This window comes from Drosophila serrata, unplaced genomic scaffold (genome assembly GCF_035046125.1).
Source record: "Drosophila serrata isolate PLE 108 unplaced genomic scaffold, ASM3504612v1 contig_2, whole genome shotgun sequence".
Classification (NCBI taxonomy): Eukaryota; Metazoa; Arthropoda; class Insecta; order Diptera; family Drosophilidae; genus Drosophila; species Drosophila serrata.
The window spans coordinates 366664-381029 of record NW_028256900.1 but is presented as its reverse complement, the minus strand read 5'-3'; the positions used below and the strand labels follow the sequence as shown (position 1 = coordinate 381029).

Below are 14366 nucleotides of genomic sequence, written 5' to 3'. Positions count from 1 at the left end.
TATTTGGAAATGAAAAAGCTAATGAAATTTCCTACTAGCTTATAACCTTACGAATAGCTTATTTTAATATTTGTCTGTTATATATTATTATATATTATATAATATACATATATATATATATCATATTACAACGTTTGTTTTTTATAAGAAATATAAATATTTTCTGAAATGTTTGATTTACATATGTGATACTATGTTAAAGAACTTGTATCTTAAGAAGGGCCAAGGTAATTGTCAATCAAATTTTACTTTATAGGGTCGGAAATGTCTCCTTCACTGCGTTGCAAACTTTGACTTAAATCATAATAAGCTGCACACGGTCTTGAAATAAACTATAATTATTATTAATATTATTAATCATATTAATGTTAAATTTTCTGATCTTACCTCTCTCTAATTAAACGATAAAATAGAAGATTTACTTATTAGCAGTTTTCTCCTTAAATTTAAACTCAAATTTAATTTTTCTCGAAAATACCTTAATTTGATTATGACGACAAAACTATTTTAAAACTGGAAATTGGAAAATTTTGGTCGGAAAATTTCGGAAATTTTTTTGTGAATATCTAGAATTTAAATAATATTGTATAACAAAGGGCAAATGCGATTTTCTTTATTATATTAATTTCTTTTTTTACAATTTTTCCGACAGAACCTTGGTTCTACATATAAAGTCCTCATGCCACTGTTGCGAATTAAAAACGTCGAATCCAAAGAACCGATACAATAACTATGTTAATTTGTTCAATTTATTAAGGGTGGGACCATTTTTTCTTTTTTAAATGTTTTATTTTGTATTCTTCATTTTGTATTTACTGTTTTATTATTTATTTTACGCTGTATTCTGTTAATCGATGTAAACCAATAATACATTTGACATACCAATAGGGAATTTGACACCATGTGTAATGTTATGTAAAATCTAATTTCGTGCATACGATAGTTTTACCTAAGTATGGCCAGAGCACGTGAATTTCATTGGTATATTTTCGTTCTTGGGACACGGTCACCCAAATTTCCAGAGGAATCCAAAAAAAGTATAAAGGAGTAAAAACTTGCGGCTTTGGGAAATCAAAGTAAATATACAGCAAAATGGTTGACTATAGCAAGTGGAAGAACATCGAGGTAAGTTGCCCGCCACACGTCCTGCGGGAGCAGAAGCATCTACAGCTCTGATCACCGGTGAACACGCCGCATTTCGCGTTTCAGATTTCGGACGACGAGGACGACACACACCCTAACATAGACACGCCTTCCCTGTTCCGCTGGCGGCACCAGGCCCGCGTGGAGCGTATGGCGGAGATGGACAAGGAGAAGGACGAGATGAAGAAGAAGCGCCAGAGCTACCAGGCACGCCTCATGGACGTCAAGGAACGGATTTCGAAGAAGGAGGGCGACGAGGAGGCCCTTAAGGTACGTCATCGTCCAATTGGCATGTAGAAAAAATGCAATAAATTGTTAATCAATCTGCAGAAGGAGCTAGAGAAGATCGAAAACGAAGGCAAGGAGCTGGATCGCGTCGAGACCGATATGCTGAAAAAGGAAAAGAAGACGCCTTGGAATGTGGACACCATTAGCAAGCCCGGATTCGAGAAGACTGTGATCAACAAGAAGGCCGGACGCAAGCCGGACGAGAATCTGTCTGAGGAGGAGCGCGAGAAACGCATGAAGCAATTCGTCAAGGATAATGAGAAGCTCTGCAAGCAGTACGGCATGCTGCGAAAGTACGATGACTCGAAGCGCTTCCTGCAGGACCACCCGCAGCTGGTGGGCGAGGAGACGGCCAACTATTTGGTCATCTGGTCAATCAACCTGGAGATGGAGGAGAAGCACGAGCTTATGGCCCACGTGGCGCACCAGTGCATCTGCATGCAGTACATCCTGGAGTTGGCCAAGCAGTTGGACGTGGATCCGCGCGCCTGCGTCAGCTCCTTCTTCTCAAAGATTCAGCACTGTCAGCCCGAGTACCGCGCCCAGTTTGAGAGCGAGATTGAGGGTTTCAAGGGACGCATCCAGAAGAGGGCGCAGGAGAAGATCCAGGAGGCGATAGCCCAGGCCGAGGAGGAAGAACGCAAGGAGCGTTTGGGTCCCGGTGGCCTGGACCCAGCTGATGTTTTCGAATCCCTGCCAGATGTAGGTTGACCTTGCAGTTCTTGCCCTTGATGTAAAATGTATTTTTTCTTTCTAACAGGAACTGAAGGCCTGCTTCGAGTCGCGGGATGTGGAGCTGCTGCAGAAGACAATCGCAGCCATGCCCGTGGACGTAGCCAAGTTACACATGAAGCGTTGCGTTGACTCTGGACTCTGGGTGCCAAATGCAGCGGATTTGGCTGGTGATAAGGAGGACGAGGACGAGGAGGAATCAGATGGTGCCGCCGGCGGCGGAGAAAAGACCGATGATGCCAAATCGGAAAAGGCGGCCAAGGAGGAGGAACCCATTTACACTGGCGTTAGCACCGAGGACGTTGATTGATCGACGCTGCTTGTTCCATCTCCACAATAGCTCTAAAATTAATGTACTGTTCACATGCATACTTCATCCATAACCAGAATTCCGCGTCAGTTGAGTTTTTGTATATAATTTGAATAAAGTCAGCGCTAAATTCTCAGTAAGCTGATGCCACCTGCTGTCACATGTAATCGATAATATATTTATATTAATATATCCATTTCAAGTAGAAACAATGAACCGGCCGGAGCTGGACTATTATGCGGTGTTGGATCAGCCACGGGGAGCCACAAAGGAGCAGTTGACCCTGGCCTATCGTCGCCTGGCCATTCGCCTGTGTCCACACCGCGACAAGAAGGATGAGCAGGACTTTGTGCCGCTGGCCCAGGAGGGTCGGCTCACCCATCTTTCGCCCATGGGCGAGCCGAGACAGTGGGCCTACATCAACATGGCCTTTGATGTCCTTGGCAACGATCTTTACCGAGCCATATATGATCGATATGGAGAAGCTGGTCTGTTTGAAGGGGTGATGCTGCCAAACGGCTATTTTCCGCCTTATCAGTACGATGGCGATCACATGAAGGTCTACGAGAGGGTTTTTTCAAGCTACTCGCCCTACGCCAATTTGATTGATGCCATCGCTAATCCGCCAAGCCTGTTTGCCACCAGGCAGCATGGAATAGGTGTGCGTTCAAAGGATGCCAACACGGAACGGATCATACAACTGTCGCTGGAGGAAGTTCGCACTGGATGTGTGAAGCTGATGAATGTGTGGCGCCAGGAAATTGTGGATGCCAAGGAGTCGAGGATGGAGAAACGCAAACACACCCTCAAGCTCAACATTGCACCGGGCACCACAGCTGGAACTCGTTTCTGTTTTAAGGAGGAGGGCGACCGTTATCCAGCCACCATTCCGGGTGACATCATCTTTATAGCCGCCGACAAGCCGCATCCAAAGTTCGAGCGGAGGAACCTTCACGATCTGGTCTATCGCCACGATATAGACTTGTGCCAGGCGTTCACAGGTTTCACGTTCTTTATCCACACGCTGGACAAGAGGCAGTTGAAGGTCGTCATCTCAGATGTGGTACAGCCGGGTTACACGAAGGTAATACCTCTTGAGGGGCTGCCCAAGTGCCGCAACATGGACGCGGTGACAGCCATCAAACAGGCCAACAAGAAAATTGAACAGTTCGGGGATCTCATCATCGAATTTAATTGTAGGTTCTTCCCGATTTCAAGGCTTTTCTCTAGACATTATATCCGTATTTCTTGGCAGATATTTTTCCCAAGTACTTGACACCGCAGATGAAACACATGGCTCGTGATTTCTTCCGCTGCTTCCGTAAGCTGGAGATCGAGCTGGAGCAGGAGGAGGAGCGGAACTTTAGCTAATGGCCGTTAAGTGATTGTTTTCCTGCCTTACGGACACTTTAAATTATGCGTAAAATGAAAATAAATTTTAATTTTGTTCGAATTGTCCCTTCCTCAACAAGTGGGAACACTTCTATAGCCATTCTCCAAAGTTTACAGAATTCGAAAAACTGTTCTATACGCGCCAAAGAAAAATTTCTCCTAGAGATGACACGTTTTTCGCTCCCATTCCTAGTTTTCTCAAAAATTTATCGGTTCGTATAGCTGCAAAACAAGTTCGTGGAACTAGTTCGCAGCGATTGGAGTTAGTTTACACTGCTTATTTTCTGACAACTGCATTACCGACCGTTATCGATAGCACGATAAAGGTAGTCATCGAAGAAGGTCCATCGCTAGAGAGTTATCGGAATCGATCCATCGCTAAAAACCCTGTTAATTGCGCTAATTAACGTTGCTTTTGTGCCACAATTTTTTCGTTTTTGGCCTCGCCCGTCATCGTCGTTCTGTGTGTATTCGTAAAGCAGTGCGCCGCGTTGATTCGCTGCTCCACTTTGGGCCCAAAGCGGATTACACGTTCAGGGAAAGTGTGCCAACGCCACACGACGACGCCCCCAATCGAGTGGCAAACGCAAGCGGAAGTGGAACAAAGAGGCGGACCACGCTCCACTGGACGCACGCAGACCGCGCCCCTAAGGTGGCAGCTGCAAGATGCACCTCAGCGCGGACATATCCAGTGCCCTGCAACAGATCGAGGCTGTGAAGAAGGGCATCGACGAGTCCGATGATCCCAAGTTGCAGATGCAGACGGCGGAGAGCCTCAGCACGATTTTGGGCATCCTGCAAGACCCGGTCTTCCGCACCATTGTCCATGTGCAGGACTCCCTGTCCGAGCTGAACGCCCAGCTGGGCCAGCACCCGTCCATGTTGCCCAACGACTTTGACATCGATGTGGCAGGCAACCTTGTGCTAAGCTTGAATGGCGGCGAGGTGATGTACGACTACGACGAGCAACGGTCCTCCTCGCATTCGCATTCGGCTCCCGGTAGTCCGGACAAGTCGGGCGGCACCGGCGAGGAACCGCGACCCCAAAGCCAAAACTCGAAGGGAGCAGCTGGAGCGGATCTGTATGCCACGGACTATGCCCAGATCCAGGCCATAGAGCTGGTTAACGACGGTACGGGCCTGGGATTCGGTATTATCGGGGCCCGCAACTCTGGAGTAATTGTGAAGACCATTCTGCCGGGAGGCGTGGCCGATAGAGATGGACGTCTGCGGTCGGGTGATCATATCCTGCAGATAGGAGAAGTTAATTTGCACGAGATGGTCTCTGAGCAAGTGGCCGCCGTATTGAGGCAGTCTGGAACGCATGTCCGTTTGGTGGTAGCCCGTCCCGTCGAGCAGAGTGTTCCCACGCCGCAGTATAGCCTAGAACCAGGCACTGCCGTGGTGCCCACTCGCGTTCTTGTCGATCCCGCCGAGCTGGAGCGATATCTCATCTCTACCGGGTACCCAGAGATATTTGGCGAAAGCTCTACGGCTTCAACGCCCCAGACGACCACTGAAGATGATCGATTCGTGTATCGCGGCGAGACGTCCATGCTGATTGATCCCAGCATTGATCTCGAAGAGCTGCTGGCCCTACCGGAGACGGAAAAGCTGCAGGTGGAGCTGAAGAAGGACGCCAATGGACTGGGCATCACCATCGCAGGCTACGTGTGCGAAAAGGAGGAGCTGTCTGGCATTTTTGTGAAGAGCGTTTCACCTGGTTCGGCAGCGGACCTAAGTGGTCGCATTCGAGTCAACGACCGCATCATCGAGGTGGACGGCCAGTCGCTGCAGGGCTACTCCAATCACCAGGCCGTCGAGCTGCTCAAGAAGTCCGGTCAGGTGGTGAATCTTCGCTTGGAGCGGTATCTGCGTGGCCCCAAGTTCGAGCAGTTGCAGCAGGCCATTGCTGCCAACGATAAGCTGCCATCTAGTGCTCCTGGAACGCCTTCGAGGGCCCCGCTGCCGACGCCAGTGACCACCACGCCTTCAGCGACGACAACACCATCACGCAGTCTTACCAGGGAACTGGAAGAGGAAACGGCATTGCCAGCACCCGAGGCCTTCATGGCGTCACCGCCATCGGCTGCCACCTTGACCACGACAACGCTTAGCACTTTCGGTGCTGGTAAGCAGCTAGTGGCGGTCAGGGACTCACTGGACGGTTCCACCAAGATCATACCAACGGAGGTGGTTTCTCTGGCAGATAAAACAGAGGTAATCCATTTAATGGGAGTGCTTTCCAAAGCAAAAGATAATGTCTTCTTTTCTTTCCATAGGCCAAGAACACTGGTGTAATCACGCGTCACAAGTACTACACTGATCCGGAGCTCACCGATGACATGGAGACGGAAATCATCCGGAAGTGGCAGAAAATCGTCGGCTCTGATGTGGAGGTTATTGTGGCACAAATCAAAAAGTTTGCCGTGGGCGGATTAGGGATCTCTTTGGAGGGCACCGTGGACGTAGAGGGTGGACGTGAGGTGAGGCCCCATCACTACATCCGGTCAATTTTGCCCGACGGTCCTGTGGGCGTTAATGGAGTGCTCCGCTCAGGTGACGAGCTGCTGGAGGTTAATGGCGAACGTCTGCTGGGCATGAACCATCTCGAAGTGGTCGCCATACTCAAGGAGCTGCCGCTGGATGTGCGCATGGTGTGCGGCCGCAACAGGAACAGCACTTCGCTGCTGCCCTTCTCCGATGACACTCTGAAGAAGCTGAGCAACAACTTTGAGAACCTGCTGCCCGCTACCGATCGCCTAGTGAAGGCCAAATCGGACGGTAGTCTTGCCACCGCTGGATCCGTGGCCGATGGCGATTCGGTAGCCGCTGCTGCTGCCTCATTCAACAAGCTCAAGTCACGGTCGTTGGAGCCGTTGACCGGATTGGCCATGTGGTCGTCGCAGCCGCAAATAATCGAATTGGTAAAAGGTGATCGCGGTCTGGGCTTCTCCATACTGGACTATCAGGATCCGCTGGATCCCAACGATACACTAATTGTCATCCGTTCTTTGGTGCCCGGTGGCGTGGCGCAATTGGATGGACGCCTGATTCCGGGCGACCGACTGCTGTTCGTAAATTCTATTAATTTGGAGAATGCCTCGCTGGACCAGGCCGTACAGGCCTTAAAAGGTGCTCCCAAGGGAGTGGTGCGCATCGGAGTGGCCAAGCCGCTTCCCATGACTGACAACTCGCTGAAGGCCTGCAGCAATGCGAGCACCACTAGCGAGGAGACGTTGGATGCGCAGATATCGCCACCTGCCTTGCCCGCGGTAGCACCGCCCGCCATGCCGCCCACTGCCACAGCCACTGCAGCCAAGGGAGCCGAGCCGGATCTGATTCCCGACTGGCGCAACTGAATCTTTACGTCATGTTCCCGTTTTCAATCAAATTTGGTGCCAACCGAGTCTTTGAGGCCGTTTTACCATCATATATTTATTTAGACTAAATGCTATGCTTTAGAACGTAAAACTTCCGAGCCCTGATTTACATCTTTATGAGCTCTGGATGGGCCAAATTTGATTGAAGTTCGGCAACAATAATTGATTGTTATAATCGAATCAAAATGTTATGCATATTAATAGCACCGAATTATGTTGACCCCCTACCCCTACAAAAAACGAGCATTCCACGCAGAATATGCAATATCAGTACCCTCTAGTATTAGCAAATGAATTTTAACAAAGGTATTTCAAGTGTATGTACTTAAACTTAATTAAATAATGTAATGTACCTCCCGTACAACAATGAGTATCACATGGGTGGGTGGGTTTTGGCCAGGACCACAGACCTATTGCACCCGATTTAGCTGCCGCTCGATTCGCATGTAGTTCCGCCTAGACAGGACACGGTCGCGGGCATAGCTGACCAAATAGGCCAGCACTCCGACAACAAGGCAAAGAGCTTCGAACTTCACAAAGTTACGCTGCTCGATGAGAGCCACACGGTCACAGCTTTTGGTCACGATCTCGCCGCTCTGGCAGCGCAGCAGCTCCTTGTAGTGCGTGTGGATACAGACGCCCAAGCTCCGGCTAACTATGTCGAAGTCGCTGCAAGGATGGCACTCCTGCACCACGGTGTACTTCTCGTGCCGCCAGCAGGTCGAGTTGTTTTCGATGATGAACTGCTGCTCCCTGTTGCGACGGGGTCCATCGGCAGCATAACGCGACTCCACTATCAGGACTAGAATGGTGACAATTGTCAGCGCTCCAAGGCCAAGGAGCATGTGATGTCTCTGGCAGTTTTCCAGCATCTCGAATCTCGGGTACCTAGCTAAATATATGACAACGGTATTACTTGATGAATCACTTTAAATGTGGTTTGTTTATTACTATTTTTTTCACTTTTTAATAGAGCTGGTATTAAAATATATCGATATCTATTACATATCGATACTGTAACTTACTAAGTACGATAGTATCGATATATCCGAAAAATTCATTTGGTACAATGGAACTAGTTCGCTGTTTACGAACAAGAAGGCAGAGAAATACCAAAACAATTAATCTCTGGCAGTTAAATCAATGAACCCATGATTACAACATCTACCAGATTTTCAGTAACTCAGTTGTATGGGGAATAATCTTTGTTTGAAGCAGTTAAAATATTTAAATATCCTCCGTGCTGTAACTTATTAATTATGATAGTATCGATATATCCGAAAAATGCAGTCTGTACCATCGAACTAGTTCGCTGTTTACGAACAAGAAGGCAGAGAAAGACCAAAACAATTACGGACGATAGCCACAAAGCGGACGTGGAAAATCTGTGAAAATTTTTGGTAAATCGCGTGCGGGCGCATTGAAAAATGGTGCTGCGATCGGGGATCATAATTCCGTTTCAGTTTCGCGACACGAAGAAGCTGCTGATGATAGGCGTGCCGGAGGAGAACCGCAACCTCAACATCTGGGACCTGAAGAACGTGGGTAAGCAGCGCGGGTGGTGTGTACAGCCCCAGATGGAGTGGGAAATGGGAGTGGAAGCGGGAGTGGGAAATCCCAGGATGATTCCTGCAACGTCGGACTAACTAATGCCGTATTCCTACACCTATTTGGATTCACAGTGCGCGCCGCCTTTGGCATCTACAATTTTGAGTTCAGGAACAAGAAGATCGGCTTCAACATCCCGGACGAGCTATTGCTTCACTACCTGGCCCAGCGGCACGACCTCACCAACTTTGTAATAGAGATCAGTCAAGGTAAATAGCGAGTAAGCTTAGATTTAGGCCAGTAGACTAAGCGCGCAATTCCAACTAGCGTTTAAGCGAGCCGAGTGACTTGTGGGAATCCACGTAACGGAGCCCCAACTCTTTGTAGATCCGTGTGTCCCCGTAGATCTCTCTCTATGTTGTTGTCTTTATGTAGACGCTGCGGGCGCTTTGCTTGTAAGTCTCTGCAGATTGCCATCTGTAATAAAACCCAAATTGTAATGTGCTCCCTATTGCAGCTCTGGACGATGGCCATGCCAAGGAGCTGCTCTCCTACGAGCCCTCCTGCTCGATGGCGGCCCTCAAGCAGCACCATCAACCGCACCCGTCGCATCCAGCGGCTCACCATCCACATCCCCATCCGCACCAGCACCAGCTGCATGTACCACTGCCGCAGCGTTCCAACGAAAGCGCCTCCCACCATGCCCAGGAGTATGTGTCCAGTTCGCAGCCCAATTCGCCGACCGTAGTAATGAGCAACGAGAGCGTGGACAATGATCTGTTGGAGCCGCAACAGGGCAACAATTCGGGCACTGAGCCCGTACCGGATGGAGCCCAGAAGTTGCGTCTCACCCAAAACTATTCGGAACGTACGCCCGAGTCGCTAACACAGTCAATCGATCCAATGGACATCATACCCAAGGCAGAATCAGAGTCTGAGGTGGAGCGACTGCAGCGGGCGTCGCGTTTTTTGGCCCGCCAGGAGCATCAGCACCAGGCACAGCAGCAGCAACAGCAACAGCCACAGCCGCAGCACCAACAGCAGTTGCTAACGGGTCAACAGATCTTCCCCAGTTACACGCACTCCTTGCCGCCGATGAACGCACCGAATCCCTCGCAGCAGCAGTCTCCGTATACACCGGGTCTGATGAGTCGCTTTAGAAGTGAGATAAGGTCGTAATGTGGCGCTTTCGATCCCTTAGCTAATGCTAATTTTATAATTCAAGAACGCGGCGAACGCATGTCCAAGGACCAGAAGGAGCTGTACGTGAAGTTCTTCGAGGACAATCCCTGTATGCTGTCGAACCATCGACGCCACGATGGCCTCACCGAACCACTGTGGGCCCAGTTGGCCCACCGTTTGAATAGCGTGCCCCAGGGAGCCGTTAAGAACGTGGAGGACTGGAAGCAGACCTTCGATGCCTGGCGGTATCGCATTTTTATGTACACGCGTTACAACTCCAAGCTGAGCATGTCGGAGACGAGCGATCCGAAGAACTTTAAGCCATTGACGGCCACTGACCAAAAGGCGTACGCCATGTGGACCAGCCACAAGCACATAGTCCCGCCGGACTATGAGAAGATGGACATGTTTGTGCCGCTGGACGAGACAACCACGGCCACGAATAGCTACGACTACTGAAAGGGAATGAAGATCAAAGGATGAAACTGTTATGTGTACTTTATCTAGTGCTAAGCGAAAAATACAATATGTTTAAGCGAACGGAAATGCGTGTTTTAAGTTTGTTTACGCCTAATTCTAAGATTTGATTCCCACAATTTGAACTAACTACACGTTCCGTCTTCTCTTACAGTGTACGATGACAACTATGTGCTTAACCGCCAGTGCCGGTGCTCGGATCAGAAAATGCTCAACGAATCGCCCACGCCCGAGGAGCCCACCAATCTGTGCCAGCCCAGCAATGTTTTGGAGGCAGCGGCTGCGGCACCCACCCCAATCATGACTCTGCCGCCCTGCGACGACGAGGAGCATGATCACGACCACGAGCACGAGCACGAGCACGAGGAGAGCATGAAGTATCGGATTGACAAGGCTAGCAGTGGTGCTGCCTCTGCGGAACTGGGCATGCCGGCGTACGAGGCATGCTCGCCCAAGATGGACTACGATACGCAGGACGAGCTGCCGGATTCTCCGCACTCGCAGCCACTACCCCCACCGCCTTTGCCTTTAACTGCGGCTCTTCCATTGCCACCGCCGCCCACCTCTCATCACCAGCACCTGCATCAGCAGCAGCAACAACACGAGGAGGAGCAGCAGCAGCTGCTGCAAGAGCGCATCCAGCACGAGTACATGATTCAGCAGCAGCAGCAACACCAGCATTTGCAACAGCAGCAGCAACAGCACTTGGCACTCCTACAGCAGCAGCAGCAGGAACAGCATCAACAGCAACATCAGCAGCATCACCATCAGCAGCAACAGGGAGTTAACATGGCCATAGGCACGACCACCACCAACAATATACGACGTAAGTGATCTTGAAGAATATATATACGACACCATAACGAGTGTGTAGCACAATGCCCTGCGTCCTTTTCCTTAAAGTCGCTTTAAAAGAGGTTTGAATAAGGGACAACAATAAGGCCCAAGGCATACCATACCAATTTGTATATAATTAAGTTTGTTTTGAAAGAAGACTTCCGATTCTTGGGCCTACGTAAATATTAGCTTGCCTTAAATTTGGCCAAAATCACAACAAACAGTTTCAACAAAAACTAGGCTTAGGCTTCGACCTATAGGCCTAAAATATACAAATAATAGCATCAGAGAAGATATAAAGATCGATATTTTAATTTAAACTAATTAATGACATTCGAATTTCATTAAATGCATAAAATCGGCATTAATTTCAGCCTCGATTTGAATACTTGCCTTGGTTGAAATTTACATATGGTGTTGTGTTTTTTTATTGAATAAATAAATGAGTAATTAATTGTATTCAATAAATCTCCTTCACAGAACGCAAGGAGCGCATGTCCAAGCGGCAGAAGGAACTGTATGTACACTTCCTGCAGCAGCATCAGTTCATCAACGACCATCGGCGCAACGATCCCGTGCTGGATCCTTACTGGCTGAAGCTGGCGAACTTACTGAACGCGGTGCCGCAGGGTGCCGTCAAGCATGTGACCGAGTGGAAACAGACCTTTGATAACTGGCGCTACCGCATCTTCCTCTACGCCCGGTACAATTCCAAGCTGCAGGACGAGGAGGCCCAAAATCCGCGCAACTTCAAACCCCTGACGCGCACTGATAAGCAGGCGTATATTATGTGGATCCGGAATCCGGACACAGCGCCGCCGGATCTCGACAAGATGCGCAATGTCTTTTGCAATCTGGAAGAGACGGCGGCGTCGGCGGCGGCTCAGCAGGAGTAGATGTTTCACGGATGTTCGGGATTGCCATTATCGTAGTTGTACAATTTTTAAACAAATCATTTTCTTTGTCTTCGTTTCCTCGGTTTTCTCTTATTCTGTCGTGTTAATTGTGCGTATGTATATGTGTCACTGTTTTTTATATTCCTGTTTTGGGAATGCATTTTCCTTTTAGTTTGTTTTTGTCATTGTTATGCTTTTATGAGAATATATATTAAACATGTGTTTTTTTGAATGAATTTTACGCTCGCGCTAAGTTTAGGCGGAATTATTTTTAGAGTTCATTTGCCCGAAGCTGATGTTTTTAATTTTGCATATGTTTATGGACCACAATGAACCCAAATGGTTGAACAGGTTGTGGAATTACTTAAAGATATATTCAGACTCGCAGCTGGCAAGGATGTCGGGATTAATGCTCTGCTTAATGACTGTCTATTGATGGATTCCATTCGAGTGGCTCCATGACAAACTCCTTTCAGAACCAGCTCCGTTCCGTGTGTGGCTATATCTCTCCATCTAGACGCCCACGCCCACGCCGACGCCGATGCCGTGTGCTGATTAATTTGTTGCCCGCAGCGGTACAGCATCCAGTATGTGTGGCTTGTACTTGTCGCTAATCCCCGGCCATTAATTATATGTTCAATCATATCCGATATGGTCCCCCACAACACACTCTTGACAGGTTTTTCTTTTTTTACTTTTTTTTTTGGGATTATTGTATTATTGGCAAAGACCCGATAATAATTCCTTCTTTTACAAAATTAGTTCCAGTGGTTTTTGAACCTGAACCTGAAATTGAAAAAGGGAGACCCCAATCCGATGATTATTAGCATATTGTTAATTAAAAAATAAAAAAAGAAATTGCTTATTGACTGGGGTTCGGCCCGGCTGGCATTGGCATTGATTAAATTTCATTCTTTTGATTTCTGATTAAATGGCAATTTATCATAAATTATTACACTTAATTGTGTGCAAATGCAAAGTGCAATTGCTGCATTTAGAAATCTTGTTTTATGTGCTGTGTTACATAAATAACTTAACTTAAATGAGCGTATCGGAGCCCCGGCGGAGACATTACAAATGACCTGGCAACCTGGAGGTGCGGAGTGCGACGGCTCCTTCTGCCGGGGCCTTTTGTCTGTTATCTGCAGCAGTTACAATTGCCATTCCAAATAAAGATAAATGAACGAACGCGCACTCATTCCGACCGATCTGCTCTGCCTTGTTCCGAAGGCATTGAGTTGGGTTATTGGCTGTGACTTTTTGCGGCCAATTGCCTCCGGTATCGTATCTATTGCTGGGTTTTCTGCGTTCTGGCATTTGTATACATATGGAGAAATCGGATTTTATATAAATATGTTTAAATAAATTTGACATAAAGTTATATTTTTTTAAAGGAGTACTGTGTAAAGTCATATTATTTTATAATTAATATGAAAGGATGGATATGAAAGAATCTTTTAAACAATATAGACAATTTATAGGGGATTTGAAACTGCTTGATTATAATAATGCAATGTGATAAGAAGAATTCCAAATCATTGAAAATAATGACACAATATTTAAGGTCTAGACATTTTAAATTATTTAAAAATCAAGTAACTATTTGAGAAATATTAATATTTCTGGAGATCTTTTTAAAATATTTAAAATTTAAAATTATTTGAAAACCAAGTAACTATTTAAGAAACTTCTAAGGACTATATACAATATCTGTTCAGTTCTTGGAAATATTTTTGAGCTGTGTAACCTTTATCTATGGCAGTCAGTCAGGCGTTCAATATCAATATTTCAGAGTTCCAATATTTGCATACTCTCGTATATTCGTAGGCCGACATCTTGGTGGTATTCGTTAGATGTGTGCGGCTGGTTATGAATTATGACAGGTGGAGGGAAAACAGAGAACAATGTGAATCAGCATCGGATTGGCTCATGTTTAATTCATCTGTAACTGCATATGGAGCACAGGGTAACCGGGTAGTCAGATCGCTTGTTGATAGCCGTTGACAGATTAATACCAAGTTGCGAATGTCCAGAAACCAGAAGGAAAAAGACAAACGATATATATATATGAGCCATGTTTCCAGAACTGGGTGGAGTTGGGCTAGGCCGGGACGATAACGTTTCCTAACCCAGTTTCCGAGCTTATCCAATCCAATCCCTGGCTGGACTTGCAGCAAA

The 14366-nt window shown here is 47.3% G+C and overlaps 5 protein-coding genes and 1 long non-coding RNA gene across 10 annotated transcripts; 4 read left to right on the top strand and 2 right to left on the bottom strand.

The window, feature by feature from the left end:
• Nucleotides 1–930: 930 nt before the first annotated feature.
• Cdc37 (cell division cycle protein 37) lies at nucleotides 931–2640 on the top strand. Its single transcript, XM_020944432.2, has 4 exons — nucleotides 931–1125; nucleotides 1210–1413; nucleotides 1474–2133; nucleotides 2192–2640. The coding sequence occupies exons 1-4, from the start codon at nucleotides 1093–1095 to the stop codon at nucleotides 2471–2473; spliced, it is 1179 nt and encodes a 392-aa protein (XP_020800091.2). The 5' UTR covers nucleotides 931–1092; the 3' UTR covers nucleotides 2474–2640.
• Nucleotides 2479–3926, top strand: LOC110177625 (dnaJ homolog subfamily B member 13). 2 transcript variants are annotated; one of them, XM_020944434.2, is made up of 3 exons: nucleotides 2479–2609; nucleotides 2677–3669; nucleotides 3729–3926. In XM_020944434.2, exons 2-3 carry the CDS (start codon nucleotides 2685–2687, stop codon nucleotides 3842–3844), a joined length of 1101 nt encoding a protein of 366 aa, XP_020800093.1. In that variant the 5' UTR covers nucleotides 2479–2609; nucleotides 2677–2684; the 3' UTR covers nucleotides 3845–3926. The 2 variants fall into 2 exon arrangements, with proteins under 2 accessions (XP_020800093.1, XP_020800092.1); XM_020944433.2 differs by lacking the exon at nucleotides 2479–2609 and having other exon boundaries at nucleotides 2616–3669.
• Nucleotides 3927–4166: 240 nt separating this feature from the next.
• Nucleotides 4167–7609, top strand: Patj (patj crumbs cell polarity complex component). The gene is made up of 2 exons (XM_020944320.2): nucleotides 4167–6085; nucleotides 6148–7609. The coding sequence occupies exons 1-2, from the start codon at nucleotides 4532–4534 to the stop codon at nucleotides 7225–7227; spliced, it is 2634 nt and encodes an 877-aa protein (XP_020799979.1). The 5' UTR covers nucleotides 4167–4531; the 3' UTR covers nucleotides 7228–7609.
• JTBR (jumping translocation breakpoint protein JTBR) lies at nucleotides 7509–8433 on the bottom strand. 2 transcript variants are annotated; one of them, XM_020944324.2, is made up of 2 exons: nucleotides 8274–8433; nucleotides 7509–8140 (listed from the first exon to the last, which is right to left on the bottom strand). In XM_020944324.2, the coding sequence occupies exon 2, from the start codon at nucleotides 8118–8120 to the stop codon at nucleotides 7659–7661; it is 462 nt and encodes a 153-aa protein (XP_020799983.1). In that variant the 5' UTR covers nucleotides 8121–8140; nucleotides 8274–8433; the 3' UTR covers nucleotides 7509–7658. The 2 variants fall into 2 exon arrangements, with proteins under 2 accessions (XP_020799983.1, XP_020799984.1); XM_020944325.2 differs by having other exon boundaries at nucleotides 8200–8339.
• Nucleotides 8434–8536: 103 nt separating this feature from the next.
• LOC110177551 (uncharacterized) lies at nucleotides 8537–12424 on the top strand. Of its 3 annotated transcripts, XR_015270410.1 has the most exons (5): nucleotides 8537–8793; nucleotides 8931–9065; nucleotides 9314–9958; nucleotides 10022–11281; nucleotides 11773–12424. XR_015270410.1 is itself a non-coding variant. In XM_020944321.2 (4 exons), the coding sequence occupies exons 1-4, from the start codon at nucleotides 8676–8678 to the stop codon at nucleotides 12186–12188; spliced, it is 1341 nt and encodes a 446-aa protein (XP_020799980.2). In that variant the 5' UTR covers nucleotides 8550–8675; the 3' UTR covers nucleotides 12189–12424. The 3 variants fall into 3 exon arrangements, 2 of the variants coding, with proteins under 2 accessions (XP_020799980.2, XP_020799982.1); XM_020944321.2 differs by lacking the exon at nucleotides 9314–9958 and having other exon boundaries at nucleotides 8550–8793; nucleotides 10610–11281; XM_020944323.2 differs by lacking the exons at nucleotides 8537–8793; nucleotides 11773–12424 and adding an exon at nucleotides 9124–9251 and having other exon boundaries at nucleotides 8965–9065; nucleotides 10022–10524.
• Nucleotides 12425–12456: 32 nt separating this feature from the next.
• On the bottom strand, nucleotides 12457–13436 carry LOC147645173 (uncharacterized). The gene is made up of 2 exons (XR_015270442.1): nucleotides 13227–13436; nucleotides 12457–12974 (listed from the first exon to the last, which is right to left on the bottom strand). It is a non-coding gene; the product is annotated as an uncharacterized LOC147645173 (long non-coding RNA).
• Between the last annotated feature and the right edge of the window lie 930 nt (nucleotides 13437–14366).